General features: G+C 39.9%; 1 protein-coding gene across 1 annotated transcript; it reads left to right on the top strand.

Moving 5' to 3' along the window:
• The first annotated feature begins 2,201 nt into the window (after positions 1-2,201).
• On the top strand, positions 2,202-5,949 carry kcnk3b (potassium channel, subfamily K, member 3b). The gene is made up of 2 exons (XM_069662244.1): positions 2,202-2,484; positions 5,063-5,949. The coding sequence occupies exons 1-2, from the start codon at positions 2,202-2,204 to the stop codon at positions 5,947-5,949; spliced, it is 1,170 nt and encodes a 389-aa protein (XP_069518345.1).
• The last annotated feature ends 6,601 nt before the right edge of the window (positions 5,950-12,550 follow it).

A 12,550-nucleotide genomic window follows, 5' to 3' on the forward strand; every position in this document is an offset into this window, starting at 1 on the left:
AAAAAATACACCACATCTTCAATTTGAAATGCCAGACTTCCTGTTTATAAATAAAGTTGGATATTTATTCCAAACACAGGGCCCGGTTGTTCAAAAGGTTTAATCTGATCAGATGAAAGCTGTCGGAAAGTATCAAATCTGGAAAATGGGCTGTTCAAATGAAAAAGGATTACGTAATTCTACAAGATCAGGTAATTGAATCTTTGCTTTTATCCAGATAAAACCTCCAGATTGTGTTGATGAAAACTTTTGAGGTGAATTGGGAAAACTTTGATCCAAAAAATCAGGATTATCCTAGCGGAGGGGAGGATTCAGGCTGGATCAGAGGAAGGAAATGTGATAAAACTTGTTTTTTTACAATGATATTGACACTTTAGACGTATATTTTGCTCTTGAATTGCTGAATCGCTACGGTGACGCAGCAGATGAGGTAGACTTCATGGTTGTTGAAAAAATAAAGGTTTTTGTTCCCTTAAAATATTTCACCAAATAGCGTCAATTTCAAGCATAAAATATTCAGAAGCAACTGTCAGGATCTTATATTTTGTGTGGATTTGGCACCCCTGTGGACAAACTATGTAGTATGAAGTCCCATTCAGAGCTCTGCTAATCCAGATTTTGCAATCCTGAACAGTCAGTATCTGGATCAGGTTGATCCTTTCCAGTTTTCTTTGAACAACCCGGATAAAAGTAAAATAGATTACTTGATCCTGGATAGAAAAAATGTGGATTTCCAAATCTGGATGATTCTTATTTGGGTTAAACCATTTGAACAACCGGGCCATAAACGTTACTTTATACATACTTTGTCCACAGGGGGCGCCAAAACCCACACAAAATAGCCTGACAGTAAAATAGTTTTTAGTTTTAGTTTTAGTTTTTAGTTTGATATTTGGTGAAATATTTTATGGCAAAAAAAATCCTTTATTTTTTCCACAACTCTAAAGTCTATAATCTACTATGTCATGATAGCAATTGACCAATTCAAGAGCAAAATGTAAACAAAAAAAGTCTTAATATCAGCATCACTGTATAAATTGTGTTCTGTTTGACCAATTTAAAAGTGATATTATGATTTGTTCCTGTAATCCCGCCTGAATCCTCCCTCCCTGCTTGGATCAGGATAATGCTGATTGTTTTGGATTAAAAAGTGATCCCAATCCTCGAAAGTTTTGATCGATTATGTAATCGTTTTTCTCTTTTGAATGACCCGTTTTCAATATTTAATCGAAACTGATAGCTTTAGATCAGATTACCTTTAAAGATGATGACCCCGGTGACCTCGCCATGACATCACCAGGTTTATTTTTTCAGACTTTGAATAGCTCATTATGCGTTACATAAACTTTATAATGACTGTTTGTTTTACAGTGTAATTTCAGAGGATTGATTCTTTAAAGCAGCTTTAACAAACCTCTGCTTTTGTGCCGCTTCATATTCAGGTAGTGGACCGGTTAAAGACGCCGACATCAAACTAACGTGTGATTTCTCGTGAAAATGATCGCCTTCCGTGCCGTAAAGTAATTAAAACTACAACTTTCATCCATTTCTTCTTTTTCAGTCACACTTCCTTAAATGTCTGGGTGAAAGTTCAGACAAAAGTTGTAATGAATTGAAGTATCCTGCAGCCTGCGCACGGACTAAAAGGATGTGTCTTTTAAATATTGACTCACTGAACAGGGATGGTTAGTTATCGTTGGGTTGCTTGACAACTTGACGGCGGAGCTAGTCTGTGTAAATAGCCACTGGGTAAATATTTCATCAGCGAATGAACACATGAATCATGCACTCAGTGATATTTGACGACGTTAGGGACTACTTGTTGGAGGCTGCACCGCTTCTGCTGCAGAGAAGACAAACTGTTTATTTTGCCCTCAGGGTGTAAGATAAGTGTGTGTTTGTGCGTAAACTCCGCTTGATTTGAGCTCTACTCCATGAAGCCGCCTCTGACAGTCTGTGGGATTGCCCTGGGTTTCTTTTCTGCGGAATCTAAATATAAGTCGGTGACAAATAGTCCAAATACAGTAGCAACCCAACTGTGATGTGGGGGTGGTGCTGACAGAACAGCTCCGTCTCCAAAGTCCCCCCCTATCCACCCCATCCCATCCCCACCCCTCTGTTGGATCCGGAGTCAGTCAGGAGAAGGTCGCGGAGAGCTCCCACCTGCACTCGAAGGTACATTTTTTTTCTTTTTTACTACCATGAAGAGACAAAACGCCCGGACTCTCGCCCTCATCATCAGCATCCTCACCTACCTGGTGGTGGGAGCGGCCGTGTTCGAGACCCTGGAGTCCAAGCAGGAGAAGAGCCACAAGAGGAAGCTCGACGCCAGAAAGTACGAACTCATGCGCAAATACAACTTGACCAAAGAGAACTTCGAGGAGCTGGAGCACGTCGTGTTACAGCTCAAGCCGCACAAAGCAGGGGTCCAGTGGAAATTTGCCGGGTCCTTTTACTTCGCCATCACTGTGATTACGACAATAGGTGAGCAGCAGTTTCTTCATTAACACATTTGAATCCTGGAGGAAGTGTTTCATTAAGAGAGGCTCAGCAGCAGGGCCGGAGCCAGGGCTTTAGACACCCTCAGGTCCCCCTTTGTACAGAGGAGTATCAGAGCCACATACAAATGTAGCATGCCAGAAAGAAAAGCTGCAATGTTGAGAAGAAAGTCTTAATGTCAAGAATAGAGACAACATGTTGAGAATCAAGTAGAAATGTGGAGAATTTGAAGATAATTAACAAGTAATGATGTGAGTCAAAATGTTTACAAAAGAGTGGAAATGTTGAGTATTAAGTTAAATTAAGTCAAAATGTCACGTTTAGAATCAAGTAGAAAGGTTGTGAGTAAAGACTGAATGGAAAGAAAGAAGTTAAAATTACGAAAATAAACTTATTTTAAAGTTGATTTGTTGAGAAATAACTAGAAATATTGCGAATAAAGTCCAAATGTTGAGGATTAAGTCAAAATATTGAAAACAAAGTGTATATGTTGAGAATAAAGTCAAAATGTCAAGATTAGAATTCAGTAGAAATATTTTATTGTCCAAAAATGTCAAGAAGAATTTATAACCTTAAGATGAAATTCAAGTAATTTAAGGAATAAAGTCTAAATGTTAAAATAAAGTCAAAATGTGGAGATTAAGGTCTAACTGTTTAGAAGTAAATGTTTGGAATAATGTTGAAAATAAAGTTGAAATATTGAGAAAAAAGTCTAAATGTTTACAAAAGAGTGGAAATGTTGAGATTAAGTGAAATTAAGTCAAAATGTCACGTTTAGAATGAAGTAGAAATGCTGAAAGTAGAGTGGAAATGTTACGAGGAAAGACTGACTGAAAAGGAAAAAGTTAAAATGGTGAAAATAAAATTGCTGATCTTTTGAGAATTGAGTCGAAATATATGCAAATACTCAAAATTTTAAGACAGAATTAAGTAGAAATATTGCGAATAAAGTCAAAATCTTCAGAATAAAGTGGAAGTGTCGAGATATTAGTCGAAATATTGTCAATGGTTAAAATTTCAAGATTACAATAAAGTAGAAATATTGCGAATAAAGTTAAAATAAAGTCATAATTTAGAGAATAAACTTAAAAATATAACTCTGACTGGAACACTGAAATATGCGGTCATAATAACCTGAGCCTGAAGTAACACCTGTAACAGCCCAATCTGCTAAATCTTTATAAATACATATCAAATGTAAAAAGGGACAAATATTCACATTTGCTGGAATTGGAAGCACTTGAGAACAAACACTTTATTTATTTCTGCTGCTAAACCAGCGACTGACTGGAGTCCTTTCATGTCTGTAAAGTTTGTATTCTTCAAAAGACAAAAAATAAGACTCACAAAGTAACAACTGTTTGTACATGAGGCACTTTGGAAGACTTCTATCACTTCTATTTGTCCAACTTAATATCACTTTAGTTATTTTATACTGTCAAACAAAGTTAGAAGTAAGGAGAGGTGTAATTCATACATTTCTTTTTCTCGAGTGTGTTTTTCATCCTCACTGTTTTGAAGAGTCTTAAAAGGATTGTAGAAATATCTTCACAAAAGCGTTTAGTGTTGTCAAAACACCCTCTGGGTTCCTCAAAGACTGACGGGTATTTATTTTTCGGGAAAATCAGAAGCTCAGCTCTGTGACTGGAATCATAATCAGGCACAATAGAGCGCCACATTTCCACATGTGAGGCAAAGGAAACCCCTGAGAGATCTTTGAGGAGCGGCTGTATTCCCAGCTCAACGGTTCAAACACATTTTCTATACGCTTCATGCCATCCTGTTTTACTTTAATCTACACAATCAGTCTCATTCAGCTGTTTGAGATCAGGTAAAGCTGTCTGTATGTGCTTAAAGACAGTTTATTTGAGGAGACATTTAAGCAGTTTCTCGGCTGTATGAAACAAAAATACTCAGGATTTTATAACATTTCTTTTCAAATCTGATTTCGTTGCATATTTTTTGTTGCCTGCCTTATGTTATTTTGCCTGTTACTCACTGTGTAGGTGCCTTTCTTTGGCAAGACACCATTTAAAAAGGAATAATGAGAATAATTGTGTCTCAATGAGGCGAAGGGTCGAATAAGAAATCTGCTATTAATAGGACGAATATTAAATACCCTCATTTCTTTTTCTTTCCTTCTCAAAAACAAATCTGAGTGTGCAGAATAAAAACATGTCAGAATCAGCCTTTTGAAAGGCCTAGGTGTCGTTGTAATGTGTAAAACTGAAACACCTTCTCAGGTCGCTCAAACCCCCACGTTATCAAAACAACATGTCTACCTGCCGTACTCAGTACGTCAGTGGTCTCAGGCCACCTCAGGGATGTGAAAGCCTTTTAGCAATGTGGGAGTGATAGTAAATATCTGTTCATTCACAAGTCAAGCTAGATCGGGTGGTTGGTGTTTGCATTAATGGGAGGATTCAGAGGTCGTGTGCGTTGCTTCTTTTGGATTTCAAGCAGCAACTTTACATAATAATCTCACTAGTTTCATGTCAGACTTTATCTCTGCAGCACAAAAACAAACCGCAGCTTCTTTACCAACATGTAATGTTTCTTTCAGGTTACGGCCACGCAGCGCCCAGCACCGACTCAGGGAAAGTGTTCTGCATGTTCTACGCCCTCCTGGGGATCCCGCTCACGCTGGTCATGTTCCAGAGCCTGGGAGAGCGGATCAACACGTTCGTCAGGTACCTGCTGCACCAAGCCAAGAAGTGCCTGGGAATGCGTCACACCGAGGTCTCCATGGCCAACATGGTGACGGTGGGCTTCTTCTCCTGCATGAGCACGCTCTGCGTGGGGGCCGTGGCGTTCTCCCAGTGCGAGGGATGGAGCTTCCTCCATGCTTTTTACTACTGCTTCATCACGCTCACCACCATCGGGTTTGGGGACTACGTGGCTCTGCAGAGGGACGACGCGCTGCAGAACGACCCCCGCTACGTGGCTTTCTGCTTCGTCTACATCCTCATGGGTTTGACGGTGATTGGAGCCTTCCTGAACTTGGTCGTTCTTCGCTTCCTGACGATGAACACCGAGGACGAGCGCAGGGACGCCAAACAGCGAGCCTTAATGTCCGTTAGTAAGCCCAGAGGAGAGGTGGCTCGTTTATTGCCTATCTCAGTCTCAACAGCGTCCACGCCGGTAGCAGAGGACGCTACAAAGGCTAAAGATTTAAAAGGTGCTTACACGGAGGTGCTGCATTTCCAGACTATATGCTCCTGCTTGTGGTACAGGAGCAAGGAGAAGCTGCAGGGCTCCACGATGATCCCTCAGGAGCTGACGTTCTCTGATGCATACATGCAGCAGAACAGTAACCACCCTCACTACATGGAACCCGGATCTACAGGCTGTGTTTGCAGTCCTCGACAGTGTTCGAGCATAAGCTCCATAACGACTGGCCTACACCTTCTCTCTCCGTTCAGGGTGTTTAAGAGACGCAGCTCGGTCTAGCCTTTCAATACAGCAGATTTCAGTTGGTCTATACTGCCAAGTGGACAGCAGATACTTGGCAGGCCTCGCAGCAAAGTCATGACTGCAGAGAAGATGTTTGTGGTGCTATAATCCCAGTAAACCAACAGTAGGACACACACAGGGGAAAAGCACATACAGTACTGTAAACAACAAAGTCTTACACAAATACTTCAGAAAGCAAAGCAAGCAACATGTTGACTTGAGGTCTGTTGTTCAGGGCCGTCCTGTGTGCTTAGACTAATCATGAAGGAAGTGGCTGCACGGCGGCCGAGCAGGTGCTGCAGGACGAGGTTCAGGTCGAGTCCGTTGAGCAGAAAAGTGAGTTAGGGAAACCTTCAAGACAAGAGCTCTGCAGAACTTTCTGTTTCTGTTGCTGATTTTACGCAGATTTCTGAAAGTTGTTTTTCAATGTGAGGGACACGATTGTTTAGACATTTACCATCATAGAATCAGGGTATAACGCAGCAACATTTTAGACGCCACACAAGCTGCCTGACATCGCCCTAAAATCTTCGATTCAAACAAATCGTGATTGTCAGATTGTTACTAAAGCTGACACACACACGCTGATAACTCCATATGACTCACTCCCTGTGTGGCTGCCTCTGTTGTTGTGATTTCTCAGTGCTCTCTGCCCAAATTGCTGGTGCATCAGTCACAAACACGGCGAAGTTATGTAACGTCACAAGTGGACGAGATCAAATCAGCACGATGACATATCCCGAACACAGTAAAACTGCTTCAGGAAAGAGGAACAGTGATTACAAGCAGATACTCAGCGGCAATGACTGTAACACACTTAACTGGAACAAAACAACAACGCTTTTAAAAATAAATGACCATCAGGCTAAATCAACACCCCTGAAAGCTTTACTCACCTGGTATCCATGGCGGGGTTGTTGTCCTGTGAGGTGTATGGGTACAGGTACAGCAGTGAAGCGTGGTACTGGTCTGTTTCATGATGTTTCCAGTGTGAAGCTTTAATCGGTCCTTCAGGAGCCACAGCAGGCATCCATTTACAGTTCTTAAACTGTTCAGCAAATAGCTCAACATTTTAAATAATATGCTTTTTGACTGTCTTGGAGAGAGTTACATGACAAGAACGATACGCTAAGTGTTAGCCCAATCCTGCGGCCGCGTCCTTCATTTGAAGGCCGACTGCGTCCCAGCGGCGCGTCGATTGCTGTCACGTTTTACGAGAAAGCCAAGTGAATGTTCCGAAACAGGACTGTCAATCCTTTAACTTTAAATTAGATCGTTAAGCATGGTTCTTAATTAGCACAGAACATGTCTGGGATGTGAATCTATTATATTTCTTTCTGCTCCTTTGACCTGAAGGACCGCGAGGCTTCACAGAACCAAACACGTCACACTTAGATATGAAGCGTGCAGAACCGTCCAAATCACATCTGGATCAGACTATTTTAGGAGCAGTTTGGAGTGGCAGATGGAAGCGGGTTTTCTTTTTTTGGACAATGGATTAAAAGCTACTTGTCACTCACAGACAATATGCTATGGCAGACGTAGTCGCTCTGATTGACAGAGAAGGAAAAAAATCCACTCGCAGATACAATTCCTGATATTTCTGGGCCTATTCTGGTGATCAGCTGCGTATTTATTCTGTAGGCGACATGGAGTGACATCACGTTAGAGGTTTTATTGTGGCAGCTGCAAATTTGTGTCGTATAAGGAGGTGTTAAAGTCAGTCCTGATTCTTTGATTTGAAGGGATTTGACTGCAGTTCATCATAAAGTGAAGAACCTGTATTATAGAAAAGATTCAAGTACTCGTCACAATTAAAAGCACTGCATTCAAAGTCTTAAGTAGAAGTACCTGAGTATTATCGTGAGTATGAGTGCACTTTAACTATGAAATGTAAGAGTATTCATTCTGCATAAAATAGTCCCTTTGATTGTTTAAATTTATTGCAATTTAAAACAATAATACAAAAAGGTTCAGATGCATTAATGGAGTAAAAATTACGGTCTTCTATAAAAATGCAGTGCAAATAATCAATAGCAAAGTGTCTAAATGAACCTCAAAATTATACTTAAGTAAAATCTACTTATAGGGATAGTTCTGATTTTTTAACAGACAGCACGGCACCTGTTAGGAGTTGGAGAGGTCTGTCTGTAAAATACAGCGTATACTTAAAATAAAATGTTTGTTTATATGTAGGACTCTTTTAAGTAGGTGGTACTCGTGACCCCGTCTGCAGAGGTGCTTAGCTTAGCTTAACTCTGGCCGGCTTCTTCTAACAGGGGCTGCGCTGACTGTTATCCACTGTGCATACACACTGCTGATAAGTACCTCATACAACCCCACTTCAAAAACCCAAGCTCTCCCTTTCAGTCATTACAATCCACCACTATCACCACCTGTGGAAAAGGTACAGAATGAATATGAATTATAAGATTATAACTGACTGATTTATGATGATCTGAATATCTGAAGGTGGATTTCTTTCATTCTGACTATTTGGCATTTATTATTTCTGCATGTTTGGTTAAATAGCAGCCATATTACACACAGAGACATAAACATTAGTGCTGAATCTACAATTTGATCCAGGTCTGGTGTCTATTGAGAAAGTGATCTCATGTACTGTACCTTACAGAAGCCCTAAGCGGACATGCATCTATACATTTTATTTACTCCATTTCCCCGTGATAATGAGTAATTTATGGTTTTCTTGAGATCTCAACTTATTCATTTTATCTCGAGATAACAACGCTGCATCGCCGTCACGTCAGACGATCAGAACTCGTATCCCCAGAGTTGCATCAACAGAAACAGGCGTAACTTACCTCATCAGTGTGGGCGATGGCAGCATGGCATGTCCTGCTCTGTAATGTCACAGTGACCAGCCTGTAACAAGCTTTGTTATCTCGAGATAAATAAGTCGAGATCTCGAGAAAACGCCTGAAATTTAAGTCGTTATCACAGGAAAATGGAGTAAATAAAATGTATGTAAGCATGTCCGCTCAGGGCTTCCGTAGTACCTCACCGAAAATACATAACTACTTGCACATTGTAACGGATAAAGGATGATATGGATGCTTTCTGCTTTTGCTTTCATCAATAAGTGACAGAGCAAACAGCCTGCTGTATATGTCTTTAAAGTACTGTATTAGTTTTAAAGGAGAACTTCATCATGGTGCATTAGCGTAAACAGTTTCTCTATTTCTTGCCTGGACAAGATGTTTTTTAAGACGACAGGGGAAATAGTACTTGAACAAACGAGGAGTACTTGAAATACCTGTAAGAACATTTTTTTATCTTAACTTGCCAAGGGATGTGTGCACAGTTGAGACTATTAAAAGATAAATTACATCAAACAAGTTGTGTTATTTTGCTCAAGTATTTAAAGAACATCAGTAGAAAACATTAAAAACGTGGATATTTCATCCAGAAATGTACTTTTTGTGAGCTTTATTGGATGTCCTGATTACCAGATAGCCACCTTAAATAATTTGTAATTTGCAGAGAAGATTTTTAAAATGTATACAAGTGCTATTGAAGATGAAGTCTGGTGGTGTTGCCGTCTCCATGCTGTTCATCATCGTGTGCTGTGTGAGAAAACGCCTGCTGAATGTATAGAAACGGTCGATTGGTCCAGATGGTTTCCCCCTGTGAATTCTGACTGAAGTCCAGTTCCGGACAACCTACAGCAGGTTAGTCACGAGCTGAAAGTATGTTGGTGTATCCTTATGTCGTCCTGCGTGGCAGTATGTATACTGGTTATTTTAAAGCTGTCATCGTGTGGTACGGCAAGCAGGGGGTGGACACGACGAGACTTCAGGGAGCGATGCTTTAGAGGAGTCGCTAATGTCAGGCTAGATCAGATTAAGAGACGTTCATCCGATTTATTTATGTGGATAAGGGTCATTATATCATTTCCAGCAAATGTTCCCAGGCAACAACACTCAATACTTTAATACGCACAATAATTGTCCACTATTTCTCTGAACGTGACAGTATTGAAAATGTTTACGGGTCACGTAAACAACACAGTCCATGAAGAAGTAAATGTAGCATGCCCTGATTAAGACGTGCACATATTATTTTGGTTGTAGAAGCATTTTTTTTCCTTTGAGTTTTAACCATAGTTTAGTACCACCAGTTTTTCATGTAAATTAATGTCTGTTAAGTCTCTATCTATCGCCGAATGAGGTAACACAATGGTGATTGAGTCTATGGCCCACTGATGAAAGCCTTTGCAGTATTACAGACTGGGTGTCAGCGGTGACTTTTGCGGCGCCCAGTTAGTGACGTGCTTATCATCACCCAGCAGTGGTTGGTCTGCCAGAGAGGGTAGGCGGAGCTAAGCGGCTGCTTTTCCGCTCTCTGCAAGTGTTGCGAGTAAACAGTAATCTACTATGGCTGAACAAACAAAGAAAAGATGGATGACTACAGATACAACTTCAACAAGAAGTGAAAATCCAAAGAAAAAGAAACAAACTCGACGCTCAGATGAAGCAAACAGTCTGAAAAGGAAAGCGACCGTCAGCCAGGAAAATCAAGAGTTACAACCGGAGCCAACCGTGGACGTCACACATGCAGCACTGTCTGGATATCTGGGAAGTGTGCTCCCGCAATTACCGTTTATCGCCATAAGGTGCCGCCAAAGAGAATGAAACTAAGCTCTTCGAGATTACCACTTCATAGACAAAATGGAATATGATTCACTTCCACTTGCACCTTGCTAACCAAGCTAATGCTAGGGTTAGCTTGTAACTTGGTGTTAGCTTACCAAGCACTCTTTTCCAGCTCCTCTCTCTCGACACTTCTGGCTCCATAAAAACAAGATGGCCACAGACAAAATGCCAAACTTGCTTTATAGATTGAATTTAGCTTTGCCCCAAAGACAACAGGTATTTTCTTGATGATTAGGGTCATAGTTAACTCCATAGGAAATTATTTGGGTATCACATCTGAATCCAGCTAAATGCTAACTCATGTTTAAGTTGACAGTATTAATTTTTACTTATGTCATTGCTATTTTCACTACCCTTATATAACATATTTATCCATCAATTTTTTACACTTGCTAACGTCCGACATTGCTTGCCCTGTTATTTTATTCCTGTAGTGAGGTATGCAAGGTTTTGGACTCACACGTGCACTTGTGTTTACACTAGTCAACTGATTAGCTCCCTTGCACACTGACTTATTTAAGTGCCCTAAAGAGGTAAAATTATCATCATATTACATAACGCAAAAGAATCACAGAACAAAATCAAAACATCAAAGTCTTAGTTGCTGATAATAGAGCAATTAGGACTGTATCTCATTATCAACATTTGCGTTCCACTGCAACATCAAACCATCTTGTAAGGCCTGGCCCCGTGCCTGTGACTCTGCCTTCAGCCATTAGATGTGCCCAGAAAAGCAACAGAAGGAGTATCCATTCGACAAATCCCTGTATTGACCCCCTGTGGCAGGAGCATCTGCTGTTTTCTACTTTGGCCATAGACCTGAGTATCTATGTCAAAGACAAAAATAGTTCCCCTGAGAAGGTCAAATAAGGCATTACATCACTTTCTTCGCAGGTTATAGATAATTCTGGGCAGGTTAAAACTTAATGTGCCTTTGAGTATTCATACCTTTGCGCCAATATATTTAATAGGTTTTAACAAATTGGGCTGACTAAGTGAATTATAAGACCTTTTAAATGATTGATGTTTAAACTTTGACAGGTTTGCAGTTTGGGAAATAGCCTACTGTTATTTTTCTTGCTGAGAGTTAGATGAGAAGATAAATAACACTCTCATGTCGTAAGAAATATCAGTATGAGAACCTCTAAGATCAATAATTAACACTTCATATTACTTTGCTTAATCTTTAGAAAGACCTTTGGTGTTATAGTTTTGTTTGTTTTTTCCTTTTTCCTTTTTTGAAACAAATTTAACAGACATCTGCAATGCTAGCGGCTCTGTGACATAAAAGCTAACATTAGCATGCTTATATGCTCATACTCTGGGATATCTAGAAGGTGTTTGCCATCATCAACATCTCTGTTTTTGTGTTAGCATGCTGCATTACACATACAATGTCAAAGTTTGATTGGAATGTTATACTTTTTTTGTCATAAACTGAATCATTTATGAGAAGTTCAGCGTTTGACAGAATGATGGCACTTGCCATTTTTGATTGATCTGACTGGTGTGTTACAGTTTAATCGGGGGAGGAAGGTCCAGTTATATATATTATTTATAAATATATATATATTATATTGTATATATATATATATATATATATATGATGAATATATGATTTTAATAGAGTAACTGGACTTAATACGCAATATTTTCAAAAATGGGCACAAAGAAGGCGGTAATGTGACGTTAAGGTGCAACGAAAAATCGTAATTAAATTAAAATCGTAATTAAATTCCTTGTATCCTTTATGTACACAATCTTGGACAATGAAGCTAAATGTGACAACGGCCAACTGCAATGAAAGCCTTGGAGGAGGAGGAGGAGGAGGAGGAGAAGTAATAGAAGAAGAATTAATGGTAGAAGAAGAAGCGAAGAAGAAGTAGGCCTAGTAGTAGAGTAGAAGAAGAAGACGAAGAACT

The sequence above is a fragment of the Semicossyphus pulcher genome, unplaced genomic scaffold, assembly GCF_022749685.1.
Source record: "Semicossyphus pulcher isolate SPU_LCO1_2020_fin unplaced genomic scaffold, fSemPul1.0.p SCAF_14, whole genome shotgun sequence".
Classification (NCBI taxonomy): Eukaryota; Metazoa; Chordata; class Actinopteri; order Labriformes; family Labridae; genus Semicossyphus; species Semicossyphus pulcher.